Raw genomic sequence first — 19,699 nt, 5'->3', positions numbered from 1 at the left:
AGCTTCGGCCGCTCCGTTGCCCCATACCCAACGCACCATAGTTGGTTCAAGAGCTGATCAACCCGCTAACTATGGGGTGGGATCATGAGAAGTTGCAACAATTTCTTACACCGATGGATGCAGATGCAGTCAGGTCTATCCCCTTGTCTACAAGGAGGTATGATGACTTCTGGGCTTGGCATTATGAGAAGACGGGCTTATTCATAGTACGTTCGGCATACCGCATTCTTGTCCAGAAGAAGGAGAATGCTACATCTTGGCTGGAAAATAGACCAGGGAGATCGAATGCTCATGCAGAGGAGAAAGAGTGGTCAATTATTTGGCAACTTAAAGTTCCCTCAAAGATCAAAGTCTTCCTGTGGAGATTGGCGAGGCACTCACTTCCGATTGTAGATGTTCTTCATAGGCGACATATGGCAGAGCAAGCTGCATGTTTGATCTGTGGTGCACCGGATTCTTGGAAGCATTCACTTCTAGACTGCAACATGACCAAATCTGTGTGGGCCTTGGCGAGGGAGGAGATAGTGGAGCATATTTGTAACATACAAGAGCAGAGCGCTAAGGCATGGTTAGCAGTAATTATCTCCTCTCTATCGATGGAGGAGTCATGACGTACGATGGTGACCTTATGGGCATTGTGGCATGCAAAGAGGAAGGCTGTCTATGAGAATATATTTCAAAGCCCTCTATCAACGTACAGCTTCGTGGAGAGGTTCATTACTGATTTGGACCTTACAGTCTATAGGGGCAAGACAAAAACAGCTACTAGCTTCCCACGATGGATTCCTCCTCCGCGTGGTGTATCAAAGATGAATGTGGATGCTGCTTTATCCAAAAACTCGAGCAGGGCTTCAGGTGCTGCAGTCGCGAAGGATGAAGCTGGAAATTTTCTGGGAGCATCGGCAGTGATGATGCTGGGAATTACGGAGCCAGAGATCATGGAGGCTTTGGCACTCAGAGAAGGCATGGCACTGGCAAAGGACCTCTCCCTCTGCCAGGTTTGTATGGCCAGCGCTACGCAAACACTGTAAGGAGCATGAAAGGGCCCACGATGGGTGTATATGGTCAGATTATCAGGGAGCTCAAAGAAGAGGCCGCGACTTTCCAGTTGATGGAGATCGTCCATGAGAAGAGGCAAGCAAATCGTGATGCTCATTCTTTGGAGAGAAGCACACTCTTCATGGAGATGGGGCGTTATGTCTGGTTTTTTGATCCGCATGATGGCGTCTGTATTTCCTTTGTGAACTCTTAGTCTTGGGGTTCTTCAATCCCCTCACAAAAAAAGTATTTGTGCATGTATTCTGCTAAAAAAAATATTTGTACATGTATTAATCACCGCCTAGGAATGCCTAGGCGCGATTAATCCCGCCTAGGCGCTAGGCAGTGGGTCAGCGCCTAAAATCCGCCTAGCACCTAGCTGAACTTTGGTTTGGGAGCACTCCAACTCCAAAAAAAAATTGCTCCACTCCACCAACTCTATATTTCTTTAGCTCCACTCCAACTCCAGAAAAACAAGAAGTTGTTCGATATGTTTGGTTGATCGGCTGACTCCAGCTCTAGCAAAGAGAGGAATTATGAGGAATAGTCATTTTTGTCCTTCTATTTTTTTCTCAGGGCACCGATAGTATATCGCTACAGTGTTATGCTACAGGGTTTCGCTGCAATTCCAGATATATGAATTCGTTGAAACAGTTCACATGGATTTCTTTTATTTTTAACCTGTTTTTAAGATTATTTTAAAATAACCCGCCCTAGATTTTTTTTGCCCGGCGTAGCCCGTTTGGTCACTCCAGTATGCATGGCGCAACAGGAAGACTCTGTCACGCCACCGTATGCGGTGCAACAGCCGTGCCATGCTGACGGCTTTGGCGCGCGGCGGCCACCGTGGCAATGCATGTGGCGCGACAAGGGTGACTTAGCTTCCCAGCTAACCAGAACTAGCCACCCTCCCTCATTTCTTTCTCCCCCCTCTAACCGCCGCAGCCTCGGTAGCATTTTCCATAAATTTTCAGGGTACTCTAAGAAGTCCTCTGCATCATGCCAATCCAAGTAAAATGGTGTGCTAATGTAAAGGTGCATATATAAAAATAATTGCATACTGATATGAATCTATTATTGATTTGGGAAAATGAGTAATTCTACATAAAGCTCTTCATCCATCAGCTTGTTGATCTTTTTGGAAGTAGCATTGACAATGTGAATGACAATATTTAACTTTGTTGGTAGCCTCTTAACATCATTTCGATGGCCTCAAGCTTATGAGCCTCTGCACCACCGTAATACAATTTTTTTTGCTCTTTATGATTTTTTTCATAAAGGACCCTTATCTTCTTCGCAGCTTGTGATAAACAGTAGGTAAATAGCTGAGTTTAACTGCCATGAACTTGAAGAAGATATATAGAAATAAAGTAAGTTTAAACAGAAATAATTTCAGGAATACACAAAGTCTTATAAAATTGGATCATGGTATACTTGTCAAAAGGAAAGCCAGAATAATAGCGAAGCCAAAGTGTAAGAAACATTACGACCTCACTTGAAGGTGTACGAAACATTCAAACCCGCGCTCGTGAGCTCCCCGGCCTATCCGACCGAGCTGCTCGCTGATTACAGCAACATGTTGCCATCAAAGATGATGCACGGCCAGAAAGTCTCTCCGAGATAGAGGCACTACTTCTTTGGTGTTGAACAGTCGGCCGCCGGCCAGCCGGGCGTGCCCTGAGCCGGCCGCGTGCTCGGGTACGCCGGTGCGCGCGTGGCCGCGTGCAGCGACCGGTCAGGTGTGGTGGATCAGGCAGCAGCTCAACCTTCATGTCCTGCACAGAAGCCGCAAACCCCCGCGGTGGAGGCTAGCACGGTGTGGTCACCATCGATGGTGCCCACCAGCCCGTGTTCACGGGCGGACCTCGTTTCATTTGCCGTCCAGGGGTGGACGGTAAATGAAATACCATCCACCCTTGAACCTCTCCTGTCCGTTGGATGGCACTCATGCAGCGTGGATCGACTACAAGATGACAAGGCCGCTTGCCTTCCTCGCGTTGACCGACCCGTGGAAGAAGAAAGAGCTCCGTTCCATAGCAAGGCACGCGAGTCACCACGGCGGGTTCGGCTAGTGCATGGCACCTCTCGACGGCCGCCTGTCTCTACTCAATGTCGTCAGCGTTGGCCACAGCATGGTGCTCGGCTCACCAGTGGTGCATACCGAGCTCGCGGTGCAGTCATTCATCTCTCGGGCTGTCTATCTTGCCATCGCCGCGAGATCATCCAGAACCAGGATGGTCCTACGTTCGCTCAACGCTCATCCCCTCGATCTACGGTCACCGGCCGGCCGCTTCTAATCTACGGGTAGTCCAGAGGTGGGAAAGAACCTCTGACGATGGCAGAGATCTAGCTACCACTCTATTCCGGCGGGAGTTCGAGGCCAGCCGACAGAGCACAATGCCAAGCTTTGACTTGATTCTCGGCCGAAGGTCGAGGCAACGGACACCAAGACACGTCACACTCAAACGTACTAAATTTCAAGTGTGTTGAACACACAAACAATACTCGGAGTCGTTTGGTCTCCTTGTCAACACGGATCGGCGCTGATGTTATAGGGCTGGTCTATTCAACTCGCTGGGAGTTGAATAGCTATTCAGCGTCCACGGTGGAGCACCACCAGCTCTTGGACGAGAAGAAATTAAGGTGCCACCATGTGAATGTAGTAAAATCCAGTGTTGTGTGTGTTTTTAATGCATACTTGACCCTGGAGCCCCTGGTTTGACGCGGGTGGTCTATTTTAATGTAGTTTGACTGTCTCACACATTAATAGAGCACTGATTGACCAGTAAAAGGGTGTCATGTGTGGATCATTGTGCGGCACCAACTCCAGAGTTGTGGGAAATGTGCGAGTAGAGTATATAGTGGAATCTGTAGGAGTAAAGAGCTATGTTTGAGTTGTGTAGATCGTGACAGGAAAAAAGATTATGGTGTATGCAAGTGTGTATTCTATGCTGCCTTGTCCGTATCTGGGTGGAGTATAAAGTGGAGGGTGTGGAAGTGTAGAACTTGCATGCATGCATGCTACACCATGTTTATGAAACACAACCTTGCACGCACGGAAATTGAAACATGATTCTAGGATTAAATGAATATTAACAACTCAATGTTGTCTACTTCTAGCAAGAGAGAAATTTTCGACTGGGGTTATCAATGCTTGCATGCGCGACCCTACCGGCTAGCTAGTGTGGGTGAACTTTTCAGGGAGCAATTTACACATGAGTTTGTCATCAAATCTCTCTCACACACATAGAGAGAGAGGGGGGAGGGAGGGAGGGATAGTTGATGACACCACAATCTACAATGTTTGCAACAGCGTCAGGACCTTGCATTGTTGTGTCTAAGCCACTACTCCCTGCATATACACAGTGGCGAAGCCAGGAATGGAAGGTAGGGGGGCTGGTGACCCTCTTCTTCCTTGCTCCCTCTCTTCATCAATGGTCTCCAAAATTTTAGGGGGCTGTGGGGGGGGGGGGGGCTCCATGGAGTTTTGGGCAGTAGGGGGGCTGGAGCCCCCTCAGCCCCCCCTTAGATCCGCCCCTGCATATACACTACTACACCACCAGTGCATTCCATGCATATGCTATCATCCTAGTTTCCCTCTGCAACAATAGCTATGTCTGCAGCTGGAGCTCTCTCTTCTTCAGCACAGCGATTCAGATCCTTGTAGGCAGTCTCGCAGGCTGCAGCAAAGTCCTCCATTGCTTCAAAAACTTTACTCATGCACGACTGTAGACTAGTTGCATCAGCCTGTGCAGATGAAGAAATGTCTCTCTGGTTGGATAGGAGCACCAGCTTCTTGATAGCCTTGCGCATCACCTGATCATCCATGTCCATGTCCATTGACCCATGATGCTCCCACAGGCTCATAACATTGGAGGCCAAAGCATGCATTGCGCCTACTACTTGAGCCTCTGATATCCTTTCCATGCTGACTGCCCAATTGTTATAAATTGTAAAAATTGGGGGTGCTCCTAGGCGTCCACGTGAAAATGGAGGCACCCCATCATCCGTCACTTCAGGCTCATACTCAATACCCTTCTTGATCCATTCGTTCAAATAGGTAGCGTACTTCCTCTGAGCATTTAACCACTGAGAAAAGTTTGCAATTAGATCCAGCAATTGGAGCTCCAGATGCTTGATTAGAACAATATGATATCCACTTGTAGCTGCCACGTTTGAGTCCATGCTATTAGCATGAGACAAGGCAAGCCACTGCATCTAATGGCACCGTGACATGGTATGCCACATTTGTATAAACCTGAAAAATAGTTCCCAATTAGAAGAATAGTTTATTTTAAGTATCAAATCAGCATCCAAATAATAAAGTGGGCGTTAATGTAAAATGTGCCACACACACACGCGCGCACACACACACAAAAATAATAAAGTAGGCGCTAATGTAAAGGTGCATATATAAAAACAACTGCATACTGATATGAATCCATTATTGATTTGGGAAATTAAAGTGAGTAATTCTACATACCTTCTGACCAGCTCATTTGTTTGAAACCAAAGCTCTTCGTCCCTCAGCTTGTTGATCTTTTTGGAAGTAGCATTGACAATGTGAATGGCAATATTTAACTTTGTTGATAGCTTCTTCACATAAACTTCAATGGCCTCAAGCTTATGAGCCTCTGCACCACCGTAATACAATTTTTTTTTTGCTCTTTATGCTTCTTTTCATAAAGGGCCCTTCTCCGCAACCTGTGATAAACAGTAGATAAATATATATAGCTAAGTTTAACTGCCATGAACTTGAAGAAGATAGAAATCAAGTTTAAACAGAAATAATTTCAGGAATACACAAAGTCTGATAAAATTGGATCATGGTATACATGTCAAAAGGATAAAGCCAGAATATAGCAAAAATCCAAAGTGTTTGAAACATTACGACCTTACTTGAAAGTGTAAGAAACATTAAGACCTTACTTGAATGTGTAAGAAACACTCAAACCCATCTGCTATGTCATATCATTTCTTAAAGAAACTGATATAGTGATATCTATGGGAAAATGTAGCACACATCATCCGAAGAAAATGAAAAACCAAAAGAAATAATATGAAACTCTAAATAAAGTGCTAGATTGGACTTATCCATAAACTGTCAATAGTAGTTGTTATTAGAGTTTGTTTATGTTACTCATAAACATAATACATCACTACTCGACAATTATTCATTTGGAGTATACTCAGCATATATATTTTTTAAAAACCCTATGATCAGCAAGTTTTAAGTAGCTAAGACAATACCTTGACTTCCTTAAGAAGCTTTTTCCCCCATAAGTAGAGCTTCTGCAGTGAAGATGAAAGATTGCCGCATTCCATAGACTTTTCCTCCTAAAACTGCATGATCGCCTTTCCCTTCTAAGGTTGTCCGCAAATCAACATTGAGGGCACTGCAACACTGGACGACATTACTATCCGAAAAGGTACTTATTGAAAGAAAACAGGGAGCATATGAGTCAGCAAGCAGAAGTAGCTGAAATCAGTTTGTTATCCAAATATAGTACGTTATGCGTAAAAATAGTATGTCGAAACTTCCAATTAATAAATCATCTTTGATAATATTAAGCAACTAGCAAACTTAATCATAGCAAACAGAGAAGATTCATAGCAAAGCTAGAAATTGCAACCACCACACATTTAATGCAAAGCTAGGAATTTGAAATGGCAATACCTTGACTTCCTTAAGAAGCTTTTCCCCCCATAAGTAGAGCTTCTGCAGTGAAGATGAAAGATTGCCGCATTCCATAGACTTTTCCTCCTAAAACTGCATGATCGCCTTTCCCTTCTAAGGTTGTCCGCAAATCAACATTGAGGGCACTGCAACAGCAATTGCGTTAGATAAAAAAATTTCTTCTCTATCATATCAACATTAACTAAAAACAAATAAAGACTGATTTTTTTTTGACAGCTGATGGAGTAATGGACCAACCTTTTAATCCTGAGTTCTTCTTCTGGTTGTAAGGCATCTTGTCAACCTCAAGCATCTTGCTGACATCAGCAGCTGACTTTGAGGCACTGTCAAACTGCAAATTGATCTCCTGTACCACCTCAACGTACACGGCCAAGCCTTTGAGGCACACGGCGACGTCTTCGCCGAGGGTGGCCAACGGAGAACCACCGACAGCAGCCACAGGCACGACAAATGCCTAGTTTGTCATATGCCATATCTTGAGCACACGGCAAAGTCCTTCGCCATGTGTTTTTCTAGGTACACGGTGAAAAAAAGTAAGGAGATGGTGTGACGCCGGACATGGTGAAGTCTTTGCCCGTGGATTTGCATACAGTGAAAAATGAGGCACACGGCGAATTCGAGATTTCCGGTAGTGGTAGGCAGCGGCTCAGCGACGCCTGGATCATTCAGTTGTTCTTCCACCGCACTCTCCAGTCTCCACACCATCGACAATGCTGCTAATGGCATCCGATGATCTGAACTCAATATGCCCCTCAGCTTCCTCCTCGCAGCTGCTATTGCCATCGGACTTGTCGTTGTCCAGCTCATCATCACTGGAACTGGTCTTGTGCAGTTCCTCCAGCTCGTGAATGTCCTCGTCCTCCTCGATGTCATCCGAGCTCAGGCTAGGACCATGGATTACCGGGGCAGCAGCCGGTGCCGGTTGATCTTGGTGGTGGCAGCTTTCGACTACTTGGAACGGATCCAGGAAGTCCCAGGCCGATACCCGCGGCTGCGACGGCGTAGGCAGTGGCGCAGCCAGCTGCGAAGAAGAGGCTTCTGCCACCGGAGTCAAGCTGCCGCCTTGCAGGTACGGGTACGGGTAGGGGTAGGAATTGTATCAGCCATAGTGGGCGTGAGAGCCCGGGGTGGTCTCACCCTGGTAGCGGTAGTACTGGAAGGTGGCATCGATAGCTTGGGGGTGCTGTTCGATGGCCAGTGGCCACAGACGGCGCCGGGTGCTGGCTCTGGGCGTAGCTGATGTTGTAGTTACAAAAACTCTAGCCGCAGCCACCCAATGTCGGCGCCACCGTAGCCCCCACCGTATCCGTACGCCGGGCCGGGCCCGGGAACGGGGCCATAGGCATAGCTGTAAGCCGGCTGCCGGCGGAGGATGGACAGAACCCAACTGCGGGGGATAGCCAGGATCGTACGATGGAGGGTAGGCAGGAACGTACGGCGGGACCATCTGCAGCGGCTTGGGCGCCGGCGAGACGGTCCTGGGGCGAGGCGGATCGGCGGCGGTCTCATCGTCGGACGGGGATTTGGTAATCCCATCGCCATCATCAGAGGCTTCGTCCTCGTCCTTGGGCGAGGGTGAAAGCAAGTCGCCGCCGTCATCAACGTTGCCGTCCTACTCTGAGGCGCCAGGCGACGCCGGGCCGGCGGCGGCGCCGTCGCGGCGGGAGGGACCGCGTCGGCATCGTCCTGTTCGGCAGCGAGTCGCCGGCACTGGGCCAGGCGGGGGGCGGGGCGGCATCCGGGACGGCGCGGAGGAAGTCATGCAGCGCTGCGACGGTGGCGGCGAGCCCGCGTACGCGCGGTGGGTGTCTGCGAGCGTGTAGCGCCGGGCGATGGCCTTGGCCAGCAGCGCGGAACGGCCGCAGTAGAGTGCGACGGCTGCTGAGGAGCTGCCGCATTGCGACAGCTTGAAGTTGCCGCACCCCATCAATGGTGGTCAGAGCCTCAGAGGTCGCGGAGCGGAGCAGTCGGCGGCGATGTTTCTGAGCGGAGCGGGGCCAAGGCGCCAAGCGGGTCCTCGGAGCTAGCTAGCTAATGGCGAACGCCGCGGCGGGGTCCCGGCCCATCTCTCTTAAGGACGGGCGGGGGCGGGCGACGTCGGAGTGGGCGGCGTGAACAGCAGCAGTTTCCCCTTGGTTTTGGCTTGGATTTTGCGGGGGCGGCCACGGCAAGGCATGCCACGACGCGGAGGATCCACGCCGGGCGCTCTCCCGCTTTGCCCTCATCTCGCCTCGTCACCGCGCCGGTCACACGCCGCGCGACGAGCGAGGGTTAGGTGGCGGCCGCGCTCCTCCGCCCGCTCGCATGACAGGTGGCGCTCGCCGTGGGGGGCATCGCGAGTCCCTAGCGGGCCACTTGCCCGGGGCGGCGACGGGAGGAGCGGCGCGCGAGGCTGCCGCCAGCCCAGAGGCGTTTCAGTTCGGCGCCGGCCAGGGTTTAATGAGGCGCGCCAGCACCCAAGATAACGGCCAGTTGGACATTCCTGCGGTACGATGCATATTTGGCATCTTTCTTTGGCTTCTCACGCGCTATGTTTTTCAAGGAATTGGAAAGTAGCAATGGATCCCATTTGTACCAGCGATGAAGCTTTGCTTAGGAGGGGTTAGCACAGCGGAGGCGGCGGTGGCTTAGCTGGCAACAAAGACACTATCAGGTTGGGACTGCCGATGGAGGGCTACAGTCAGAAGAGCCGGCGTGCTCAAATCGAATGGAGAGTGGGAGCGGTGAGGAAGACGAAGGGAGACGGAGGAGGAAGAAAGGACATGCGTCGTTGGATCCCGCTCATGCGATTCTAGACGAAGATCGAGAAACCGTTGGATTTGATGGCATATCGGTAGTTGCCTTTTTGTTAAGTGGCACGTGCTTGAATGTGCGCATTTGGACTGTTACGCTTGGCGGGAACTTGTATTTTTCTTTGTACCGGATGTTTCTAGTCATCAGATCTAAATACACCAACGGATGACATTCATTTTGGTGGTGAAGCTTTTGGAGGGTGAAGGGGGCAATGGCTGAGCTGGCAGGCAACAAAGACGCCACAAGGCAGTTAGGAGGGCTAGAGGTGGAAGAGTGGGCTTTGGCGCCCCCAAATCAAACAAAGAGAAGAACCATGAGGAGAACTCGGAGGACGAAGAAAGGACATGCGTCATTGGATCTGAATCGTGCGACTCTAGATCAAGATCGAGAATTGTTGGATTTGAGAATGGTTTATATATAGCGATTGCCTTTCCTTTTGAAGGGATATGATTTTGAATATGCACATGTTGCCTGTCATGCTTGGTAGGAATTTGCACATTTTCCCGGCATCAGAAAATACCATCACCTGCATACCATCCAAAGATGAACAATTATTTCTCCAACAGTCGCTATGGATGTAGATTATGAATTTAACACGCTTCAACCAGCGTTTTGCATGTAAAGCAAAAGTGGATCACCCCCTTTATGTATCCTCTAGGAAAGGTGAACCCCCCGCCTTGTATTTGAGATGCACGGTTGGTGGTTTTTCACAACTGTAGCCCACCCGGCAATTGGTAGCATGAGGTTAGTCACGTAGTTCTGCAAGTCGTGCTTGACGATGGAAATGATCGAGTTGGCTCGCGTTCCATTGCTTTGTTATCACATTTGCGCTGCGCCTGTCTGAATGATCAGCTGCAACCACCAAGTTTTGATCTCTCTTGGCAGCGTCAGTGGTTGTGAGGAGTTGAGGATGTTCGTTCCAAACCACCTTGGCGTAGCTGCAATCGACCATCATATATGGTCAGCGTTTTCTGTTCTTTTTTTTTTCTGTTATGGTACTCTAGGTCGATGACCACGGATCAACCTGACGGGCTGGGCCGTCAATTACTGTGGCCTTGTTGGCCTAGCCCTACTACAGCCCGGGGAAAAACAGCTGCTGGACCGGGCCGAAGGCAGGGGAGGCATTGCTTATTTGGCCTGGGCAATAATATATGTTCAATACTCATGGCAACCCTATCCAATGAAATACAAAATGTAGCCTGGTCCACAGTTTGTGCGAAACACAGGGGTTTGCACTCCTTCAACTTTCAACTAAAGAACTTGTCATTTTATACTCAAGGATAAACCTTTTTATACTCAAGGATAAAACTTTCGAATTTAATTTTTTTTGTTAAATTGACATTTTGGGCCTTAAGTTTTTTTTCACATGGCACTAATGAGCAGCTAGATATTGGCATCCGTGTATCTCCTCTCCTCAGCTTCAACCTGAATGAGTGCCGACGATGGCATGGTCATGGTGAGGCTACCTATGAAGGAGCAACGGGAAGTAGAAGGTTGGGACTTGTGACCTAGGACTGGAGTAGCACCATGGCAACAGTTTTGGCCTTTAAGGGACTGGAATAAGAGGAAAGGAGGAGGTGAAGGAGCACGTAGAGAGTGAAACAATGACTCAGTGAGTAGAGTACCTATTTAGGCTTAGGGCATGTGTAAAAAGTCAGATGAATGCAGAATTTTCAATATTAGAAACCGTCGCAAAGAAATGACCTCGAAAAGAAAACAATGTGTCAGTTCTCATCATGGATCATCCAACACCAACACCAAGTATATAAAAAAGCTAAGGACCATGCTGATTTGGCACACGCATACACCATGAATTTAGTCAACATAATCATTTTTCTGTTCTACTTTACTTTTTAGTCACGCGTGGTCTGGAGTAAAGCCCATGTCCTTTTCAATCCAAAAATGGATAACCAACTTGAGAAAAATTATAACAAAAAAATTATTGATAAATATCCAAAGGAGGGACTTACTAAACTTTATTTTTTGGACCAAAATTTTCCATAACCTTTTTTGAAATTTTTTCATCATTTCTTTTTTGTTCCAAAAAAAGTTCCTCCAATCTGCCACAAAATTATTTAGCAAGAGTATCACCCAAAAGAATATAAAAAATTCACAGGATTTTTTTCTTGGAAAAAACTAATGAATTATGAAAAACAAGAGGCGTGCGCGCACACAGCAGTTTTAAAAGATTAGCGGGTAAGTTATAAACTCCCATTTTGTAGAACGGTGTGTGGAAATAGGTGGTTGAGATAAATTAAAGAAAAATCTTTATTTGAAGGCAGGTACATTGTTACATGTCAGCAGTCTGATAAGTTATCTCATGCACAGTCACGTAGGACTTTTGCTGAGGTGGAGGAGAGAGGAAGAGGAGAGAGAGAAAATCCGTTCTCTCCTCAAACAACCGGCTCATCAACGATTTTTTTCGCTCTATGAGACGACTTGGCATGGTTGTATGCCCATCGTTGTTTCGGCGGGCGATTTTTTTCCTCTCCGTGGACCAGTGGCGGAGCTCGCCCAAAATTCTAGCTGGGGCAGCGAGGAAAGGCAAAGTCGCCGCCTCGCCGGTCGTACTCGGCGTCACCGGAAGCTTGCCTGCGGCGTGGCACCGGCATGCACCGGCGGTGGGTGGCACCGTGGGCGCTCGGGCGCGGAGCGCTGCGGCAGTGGGCGGCGGCGTGGCGCGGCGGGCTGGAGGGCGGAGGCGGAGCGCTGCGGCGGTGATCCGCGCCTGTCATCGGCTCGCCGGCATCGCTGCGACCAACATCCCCCACCAATTCCTACTCCATCAGAGCAACCTCCCACCGACGCTTGGGCCGGTGCCGCGCAGCTCAGGGCCGGAGCCCGGAGGGGCAGATGGCCGGGGCCGCGAGCGGCTGCAGGCCTGCAGCTCCACGCGACGACGCTCTAGTGGAGGCGGCGGGCGGCGCGGTGGTAGGCTGCGCCGCTGCGGAGGCCGGACCGCCGGAGGCGCGGCGGATGCGAGCGGGGTTGCGGGGATTTGGCTTTTGGGGAACTAGTTCCACTTGTACTTGGGCCGGCCTATTGGGCTAACCAGGCCGTTCTTCTCTCCCTGTCATGGAGCGGAGGATACGACCACGCCGCCGCGACGCCGCGCTCCATGCTCGCCGCCTCGCCGCGCTCCATGCTCGCCGCCTCGCCGGATGGGAGGAAGATAGGCGGGGTTCTAGTGGTGCTACTCCGGCGGTAGGTGGGGCAGCTGCCCCACCGTGCCGCATGGGAGCTCCGCCTCTGCCGTGGACCGTGGATCCGCTGCACCAAATCGTCTTCCCCCTCCTTCGTGCGTGAAATCAATTCTAGCGCGAAGCTAAACAAATTTTTCCGTGGTTCCATGATGCATCCTCCTATGTTCCCTCCAGATGTACATGAATCAGGAACAGATCAGGGTCATCGATCTCAATTCACACCATCCCTCCACCACCCAGCTCACGGCGGCAACCTGCACCACGGGCAGAGCACATGGCTCCCCCTGCTGCTGCCCCAAACGGCGCCTGTCCTCGTCGCCTCTGCCCTCCACGCCCCTCCCGGCCTCCCCGCTGCCCCAGCCCGAGAGCATGGCTCCTCGATCGAAGATGACGGCAGCGCAGCAGGCGTCTCCTCCGCCGTCGGTGCCGGAATTACAGGCTGCTCCAGGTTCAATTGCTGCTACCCTGACATGGTTGTCAGTGCCTCCTGCTTTTATACTTAGCTGTTCTCCTCCTATGGTCCATAGATCAGATCTGAACTCAACTGACGATGCAATCCGAATTACCTTCAACGTTCGGTCCAGAGTTTTTGCGCCCCCCCCCCTCAGTTCAAGAAACAGAGGCATACTACAATTCAATAAGTCTCGAGGTTTTTCTGGCATGCTAGGAAGTATTGATTGTATGCATTGGGCGTGGAAAAATTATTCTATTGCATGGAGAGGACAATACACTCGTGGTGACAAGGGTGCTCCTACAATGATTCTTGAGGTTGTGGCTACACATGATCTTCGGGTATGGCATGGTTATTTTAGCATTGTTGGGGCTAACAATGACATCAACGTATTAAACCACTCACCTTTGTTCATACAAGCACTGAAGGGTGAAGCGCCTCAAGTGCACTTCTCTGTCAATGGGACACAATATAATAATGGTTACTATCTTGCTGATGGAATTTATCTAGAGTGGAGTGACTTTGTTATAACGGTGTCTCAAAATGAAAAAGACAAGTTGTTTGCACAAGTGCAAAAAAGGATATTGAATGTGCATTCGGAGTATTGCAATCTTGATTTAATATTGTTGATGTCCGGCACGTAAGTGGAAAAGGGTACATATTGAAAAAAATCATGCAGCCATGCATTATTCTTCACAATATGATTATTGAAGACCAAAGATAATCTGGCACAACTTCTTTTGATTTAAACTCAACTCCAGGGTTATCATTTGCTGAATTTTTTTTTATTTTAATCCTTTTTAATTTAATATTTTAATAATAACACATACAGATCTAAATTTCCAAGAACTAGCCCTTTTGGTCGCGCCAAATCTCGTGGCGCGACTCCCTGAAGGGTCACGCCACATGCTTCGGCGTGATCAAACTGCCACGCTGGTACACGCGTGCCAGCGGTCCTAACGTGGCAAGGCTGAGTCGCGCCACATGCTTTCTAGTTAATGAAATGTTTTCTAGTGATAGAAAAATAGTGATGAACATATTTTGCTTAAAACTGTACATGTACCTTTACATTTTTAAAATTAAATTCACCAAATTAGGCTACTTTAAAAAATTATCTGAATTTTTATGGTGCCAAAATACTTTCCAAAAAAATATGGGAAAATAACTAATATTCTTTACATGGGTTGCAATAAAATTATAAAACAATTTTTGTATAGAATTGTGAACAATGGTGAAGTTGTAAAATTTTGGAAGAAACAGAAGGCAGATCAGTTAATTAGCTTTGGAGCCCAGACGGCCCAAACACAGAACAGCGTGCCCAATACAGGTCTGGAACTGGTGATGATGGCATAGCACGATAGCAATAGCTAATTAAGATCCTGTGCGCCTATCTGCCTAGCAGCACTATCTCGGATTTCTTGTTTCTGCATTGATTTCATGTTTAAGAAAGAAAAAAAAAGAGTGCCGTCTCTTCCATGAGTTGATGATTCGGTATTCCAAGAAGCAAGCAGCCAAGCAGGTGAAGCTGCCGATGCCTCCGTGGCTGGATCATGACTCGCGCGTAGGGGTGGTAATAGGCTATAACTCTAGTGATCACTTCACATTCTAATTTGGCTCTTTAATTTTTAGCTCAAAATTGTATATGATTAGAGTCTGATTTTTTTAGAATCCGATCCTTAGACTATCTAAATTAAATTTGATGGCCCTTTACCACTCTGCTCGCGCGTGATTACGTACATACAGATACAGGCATTAGTGTCGTGAGTTTGCGCGTGACACTCTGCGACAGCCGACAGCGAACCTCGCATGTAAAGACAACATTTCCGTTTTATAACGATCGATCGAGTAGCAAAGCGCAAAGATCGTGTCATCAGACGACGGAGCGTGTGCTAGCTGCCGCGCGCGGAGCTCGACGGGCATGCATAATGCCCGATTGATTGATTCGATCGATCGGTGTAAAGAAATTAAAAAAAAAACCTCCGACGACGAGCCTTCACGTCGTCGAGGTAGCTGTAAAGCTTGCCGATTATATTAATTACTCCGTGCCTGCAAGCCAATTCAGCGGTACTAATCTTAAACTTGGCTACTTCAGTAGTACTGTAGCCGTCTGTTGCAGCGACATTGCCTGCCTGCACATTAGCCGTGTGGAAATGCAAGCAAAAGCACGGCATGGCGTCGCTGCTTTTTGCATTGTGTGGTGCGCGCTAGAAGGATTTACAGGGCTAGCTAGGCCACATGCCTTCTGCTTGAAGCGACAGCGATCCGCACCTAAAGGGCCCGGCCGGAGCGGCGGCGGCCGGCGGCCGGCGGCCGGCAGCATGCATCTCCGTCGATCTCATCCGATCCTCTCCTCGCGTTATCGCAGAAGAATAATAAGCGCGCGCACGCCGTTCCTTTTCCCCCATCGAGCCGAAAAGGAATGGCCGCCGCACATCGTGTCGCCTTTCGCTCATGAGGAGGAAGAAGATATTATGAGGTGGGGGGAACCGCCGGCCGGGAACGCACGCAGCAGCCGGACACGGACGTGACAGCTGCCGCCGCCGCCGATAAGGAACGGCCGGCCGGGGCCTTCAGGCGCCCGGCCCGGCCCACAGCTTTGTGCAAAGCGACGCCACCGGTCACCACCGGCAAGAAGGCCACAAGCTAAGGCATTCCAAGCAACTCTCCAGATGGTTCAAAAGACGTGTGCAGTACGGGCAATCCGCAAGAATTTCGTTTCCTCTGTAGCACTTTGTGAGCCGACTGATGCTAAGTAGTATTAGCTAGTGCATCGGGTATTATATTAGCGCACACGCGCACAATCTTTGCGTTGCACTGCTGAAAAAGCTACTGCGTTATTATTATATATGGTGTCACTCACTCACTCTTAATTTAAAAAGGATCACCCTGAAAGGGAGGTTATTTTTTATGAAATTTAAGGAAAAGGTTCGATGCAAGTTGGAAACGACGAAGAAAAAATCGAACGTAACTGATAAGGGTGTGCATATAGTGCGGTCTGATTTTCCCCCCTCCATGAATTCGGCATTTTTTACCGTCAACCTTTTTTATTTTTTTCATTGCACAAAAGGTTCGGAGCTTCTAAATGTATGTAGCACCGGCATCGCGAATTGGCTTGTAGTCCAATAGTAGGACGGTCCAGTGGGACGCTACCCATCAGGGTTCAAATCGGTGCTCGCACCTTTTCCTTGGATTTTCCTAGGATTTACCGGTGTTACACGTTAAGTGGTAAGCGACGTTCCCGTCGACGACGAGACGCCAGTGGTGACTTCGAGAATCTTCAGATCTGCCGGTGCTCAGTCCTTCGGAGGTGGTCATAGGGGTAGGGTTTGCGTACGTGTATTCATAGGGTGTGAGTGTGCGTGCGTGTTGTGGACATCTTTGTTGTACTGTGTGATTCTAAAAAAAAAGTATGTAGCACCGGCATCAATGCATCATCAATTGTAGATGCTCTTTGGATTTTGCTGCCAATTTACTTCAAGGTTATAAAAGATTTACTGAATTTCACTTTGCTTTCAGGTAAAACTACCTTGCAGTTCGCATGCTCCATCTCCTCCAAAGCTTAATTGATCTGGAACTAAAGATGAAGCAGCTAGATGCAAACCCGGCCCAACTATATATATAGGGTTGTCAACCAAATGGAAGCCATATTCATTCGAAGGCAACCAAATTTGTGCCTTCAATTTGAGCGTCCAACCTAACACTTCAAAACATACCCCGCATTATGATCAACTTTGTACCTACGCCATCCTATATTTGTGTACCCTATGCAAACCGAATGGTTGCACTAATTACGTTCTTTTTTTCGATAAGTCCTGTTCCGGATTCTTGATGGTGCAAATTCTACGAGAAAGGGTACTACACTACCAGAAAATCGACGTATGTCGAGTGCCAGGATCTTTGCCGAGTGCAGAATCTCTAGCACTCGGCAAAAGTTACTATTTGCCGAGTGCCTACCAAAAAGCACTCGGTGAACAACTGACACTCGGTGGAATAAATCTTTGCCGAGTGCCGGCCAGTTGGCACTCGGCAAAGCTCCTCTGCCGAGTGCTGGCCTGCGGGCACTCGGCAAAATCCATCTTTGCCGAGTGTCTGAAAAAGACACTCGGCAAACAGCATCACGTGCACCGCACACAACCATTACGGTGGGGTGGCCTTCATGGCCGTTATTGTTTGCCTTGTGCCGTTCGTCCTGTTCGCCCGTCCTGTTCGTTCGTTCGCCCATCCCGTTTACACTTCTTTTACCGAGTGCCTATCGTCAGATGAAACGCCGTGTGTGCTTCGCCGTGAGCTACACTCGGCAAAACTGTTGCCGAGTGTTTTCCGGCCTTTGCCGGGTGTCTTGGCACTCGGCAAATTAGCCGAGTCCGGTAGTGCTAGTAGCTCCTTTCCAAAAAATATAGAATGACCGTCTTGTCCATCAATCATTTCTTTCTTTTTTTGTTGAAAGATTTGTCCATCAATCATTTCAGATCAGCTACCGTTGTTGGCGCGTGTCTATATGATATTAATAGTTCAGTGCATTTACGTAGTGCCCAGAAAAGTAAAAAAGGCGTTTCTATAAACCGGTAAAAGCAGTTTCACGTAGAAGTAACGAGAAGGTATATATATACTTGGACCTGAAGGGAGTACCACGTGAATAATTTGAAATTTTTTGTTGCTATAATCACGCATGCCCCAAACACGCAAGACAAAATATGGAGAGCATGAAAGTTGAAACCTTTGAGAACAGGGGAAACAGTCCTGATCGAACTTCCTAAAACGGAAATAAAAGTCGGCTACAATTATTTTATTTATTCGAACTTGAAACCTTTAACCCTCGTACCATATTGAGTTGCATCAATGGCGGAGACCATATTGAGTTGCATCAATGGCGGAGCACTCGGTATAGCAAGGTGGAGCCACTATCATACCTTGAATTTTGTGAAATTACCTTCTTTTTTTCATCTTTGTTTTCTCATGTATTTTTCAACCAATAGATTGAGGAAGAGTTGGAACATTGCTTTATCAGAACACTGAGCCACACCGTAATTTGAATCTGTCCTCCGCTACTGAGTTACATGCACCAAGCCACCAACTAATTCAACCAAAAAACTTAATAATGGAAAGAGACAGACAATTCACTTAAACTTCAGCAGTCGTTACTTGCACTCATAAAAGCCACATTCTTTTATTGTCAAGTTTTCCAACACGTACAACATTTTGATGTCTGATGTCAACTCGATCGACCACGTTTCTTAATTTATACACTATTAAAGTAGCAAAGCCACCTGCGTTTGTTCCCTTCACTTGATGAGGTTGGTGATGGCCGTGCAGATGGTGGCAATCTTCACGGAGTAAGAGCTGTGCTTTGCCAGCGGCGAGGGGACGGCGCCGGCCTTGGCGAGCGCGTCGTCGCACTGGTGCGCGAGGGACGCCGCCTCCGCCGCCTTCTCCTTCCCGGTGGCGTAGCGGCGGTTGTTGATCTCGTCCTCCGCCTCCGCGAACGCGAACCCCATGGAGTCGTACAGCTTCGCGCACCGCTCCAGCGCCGCGCGCGTCGGCCCGCCCGCCGCGCCGGGCTTGGCGAGCAGCGCCTTGGCGTCGTAGACGGTGTCGTCGGCGTTGTTGACGCCCGTCAGCGCGGCCACCTTGGCGAGGCCCCAGGTGTCGGCGTCGGGGCTCTCGCGGTGGGTGCCCAGCTCCGCCACGCAGAAGCCGTAGTCCACCCGCGCGTCGCTGTCGGCCGCCGCCCTGCACGTCGTCACCACCGTCGCGCCGGCGCCGCCGGCGAGGCAGCCGAGCGCGACCGCCGCGGCGGCCAGCAAGCCGGCGGCGAGGAGGCGGGCGGTCGGCGGCGTCGGCCTTGCCATCGTCGTCGTCGTCGATGGATCAATTGATCCTTGGTGCTCTGTGTCGTCAAGGGAGTGATAAGCTCGCGGTGGCTTTGCTTTTGCTGGGATGGGACGACAGGACAAGACAAGACGGGGTCTGTGTGCCTTATATAGGTCCCGTTTGGACAGGAGGACTAAGTTTAGTCTTTCAATCTGGCATTAAGCCTAAGTTTAGTCTAATACGTAAGTTAGTAGTGGTAAAATTGTAAAGCGCAATATTTAGAGTTCTAAAATTGCAGTTTTCTCAATCAGCACTTAGATCCAAACGAAGCCTAAGGCCAGTCTCAGTGCTATGGTCATCAGAGTGTCGTGACATTAAATTTGATAACATGTACCAATAGTATGAGGAGAGAGAAAAGATGAGTGTCATGAAATATGAGAGGAGTATCATGATGATGACCCTCTACCTGCACTGTTCTTAAGATTTTAGTCTAGGTAACTGTGTCGATGACACTTCCACTGAGACTGGCCTAAGTTTAGTCCTTCAATTTGGCACGGACTAATTAGAATTAAATATGTTGCTAATAAATTGTATTGATTATGGCAAATTATTAGTTAAAAACCATTAGCCTTGATTAGTTCAAATTAGTCTTAGTCTATAGTTATCCTATTATTAAATATCGGACTAAACTTTAGTTCTTTTTTA

At 48.7% G+C, this 19,699-nt stretch overlaps 2 protein-coding genes and 1 pseudogene across 2 annotated transcripts; 1 reads left to right on the top strand and 2 right to left on the bottom strand.

Moving 5' to 3' along the window:
- Nucleotides 1-4,626: 4,626 nt before the first annotated feature.
- On the bottom strand, nucleotides 4,627-8,663 carry LOC120654677 (annotated as a pseudogene).
- A 3,995-nt stretch (nucleotides 8,664-12,658) lies between these two features.
- LOC120656739 lies at nucleotides 12,659-13,827 on the top strand. The gene is made up of 2 exons (XM_039934924.1): nucleotides 12,659-12,827; nucleotides 12,907-13,827. The coding sequence occupies exon 2, from the start codon at nucleotides 12,907-12,909 to the stop codon at nucleotides 13,825-13,827; it is 921 nt and encodes a 306-aa protein (XP_039790858.1). The 5' UTR covers nucleotides 12,659-12,827.
- Nucleotides 13,828-18,299: 4,472 nt separating this feature from the next.
- Nucleotides 18,300-19,143, bottom strand: LOC120703890 (pectinesterase inhibitor 8-like). Its single transcript, XM_039988100.1, has one exon. It carries the CDS (start codon nucleotides 19,030-19,032, stop codon nucleotides 18,466-18,468), a length of 567 nt encoding a protein of 188 aa, XP_039844034.1. The 5' UTR covers nucleotides 19,033-19,143; the 3' UTR covers nucleotides 18,300-18,465.
- Between the last annotated feature and the right edge of the window lie 556 nt (nucleotides 19,144-19,699).

Source organism: Panicum virgatum, chromosome 1K, assembly GCF_016808335.1.
Source record: "Panicum virgatum strain AP13 chromosome 1K, P.virgatum_v5, whole genome shotgun sequence".
Taxonomy (NCBI): Eukaryota; Viridiplantae; Streptophyta; class Magnoliopsida; order Poales; family Poaceae; genus Panicum; species Panicum virgatum.
This window is presented reverse-complemented; position numbering and strand designations above follow the sequence as displayed.

Bases quoted from the DNA above. Each gene is read 5' to 3' on its own strand.
- LOC120656739 (XM_039934924.1), top strand. From the start codon at position 12,907: ATGTACATGAATCAGGAACAGATCAGGGTCATCGATCTCAATTCACAC.
- LOC120703890 (XM_039988100.1), bottom strand. From the start codon at position 19,032: ATGGCAAGGCCGACGCCGCCGACCGCCCGCCTCCTCGCCGCCGGCTTG.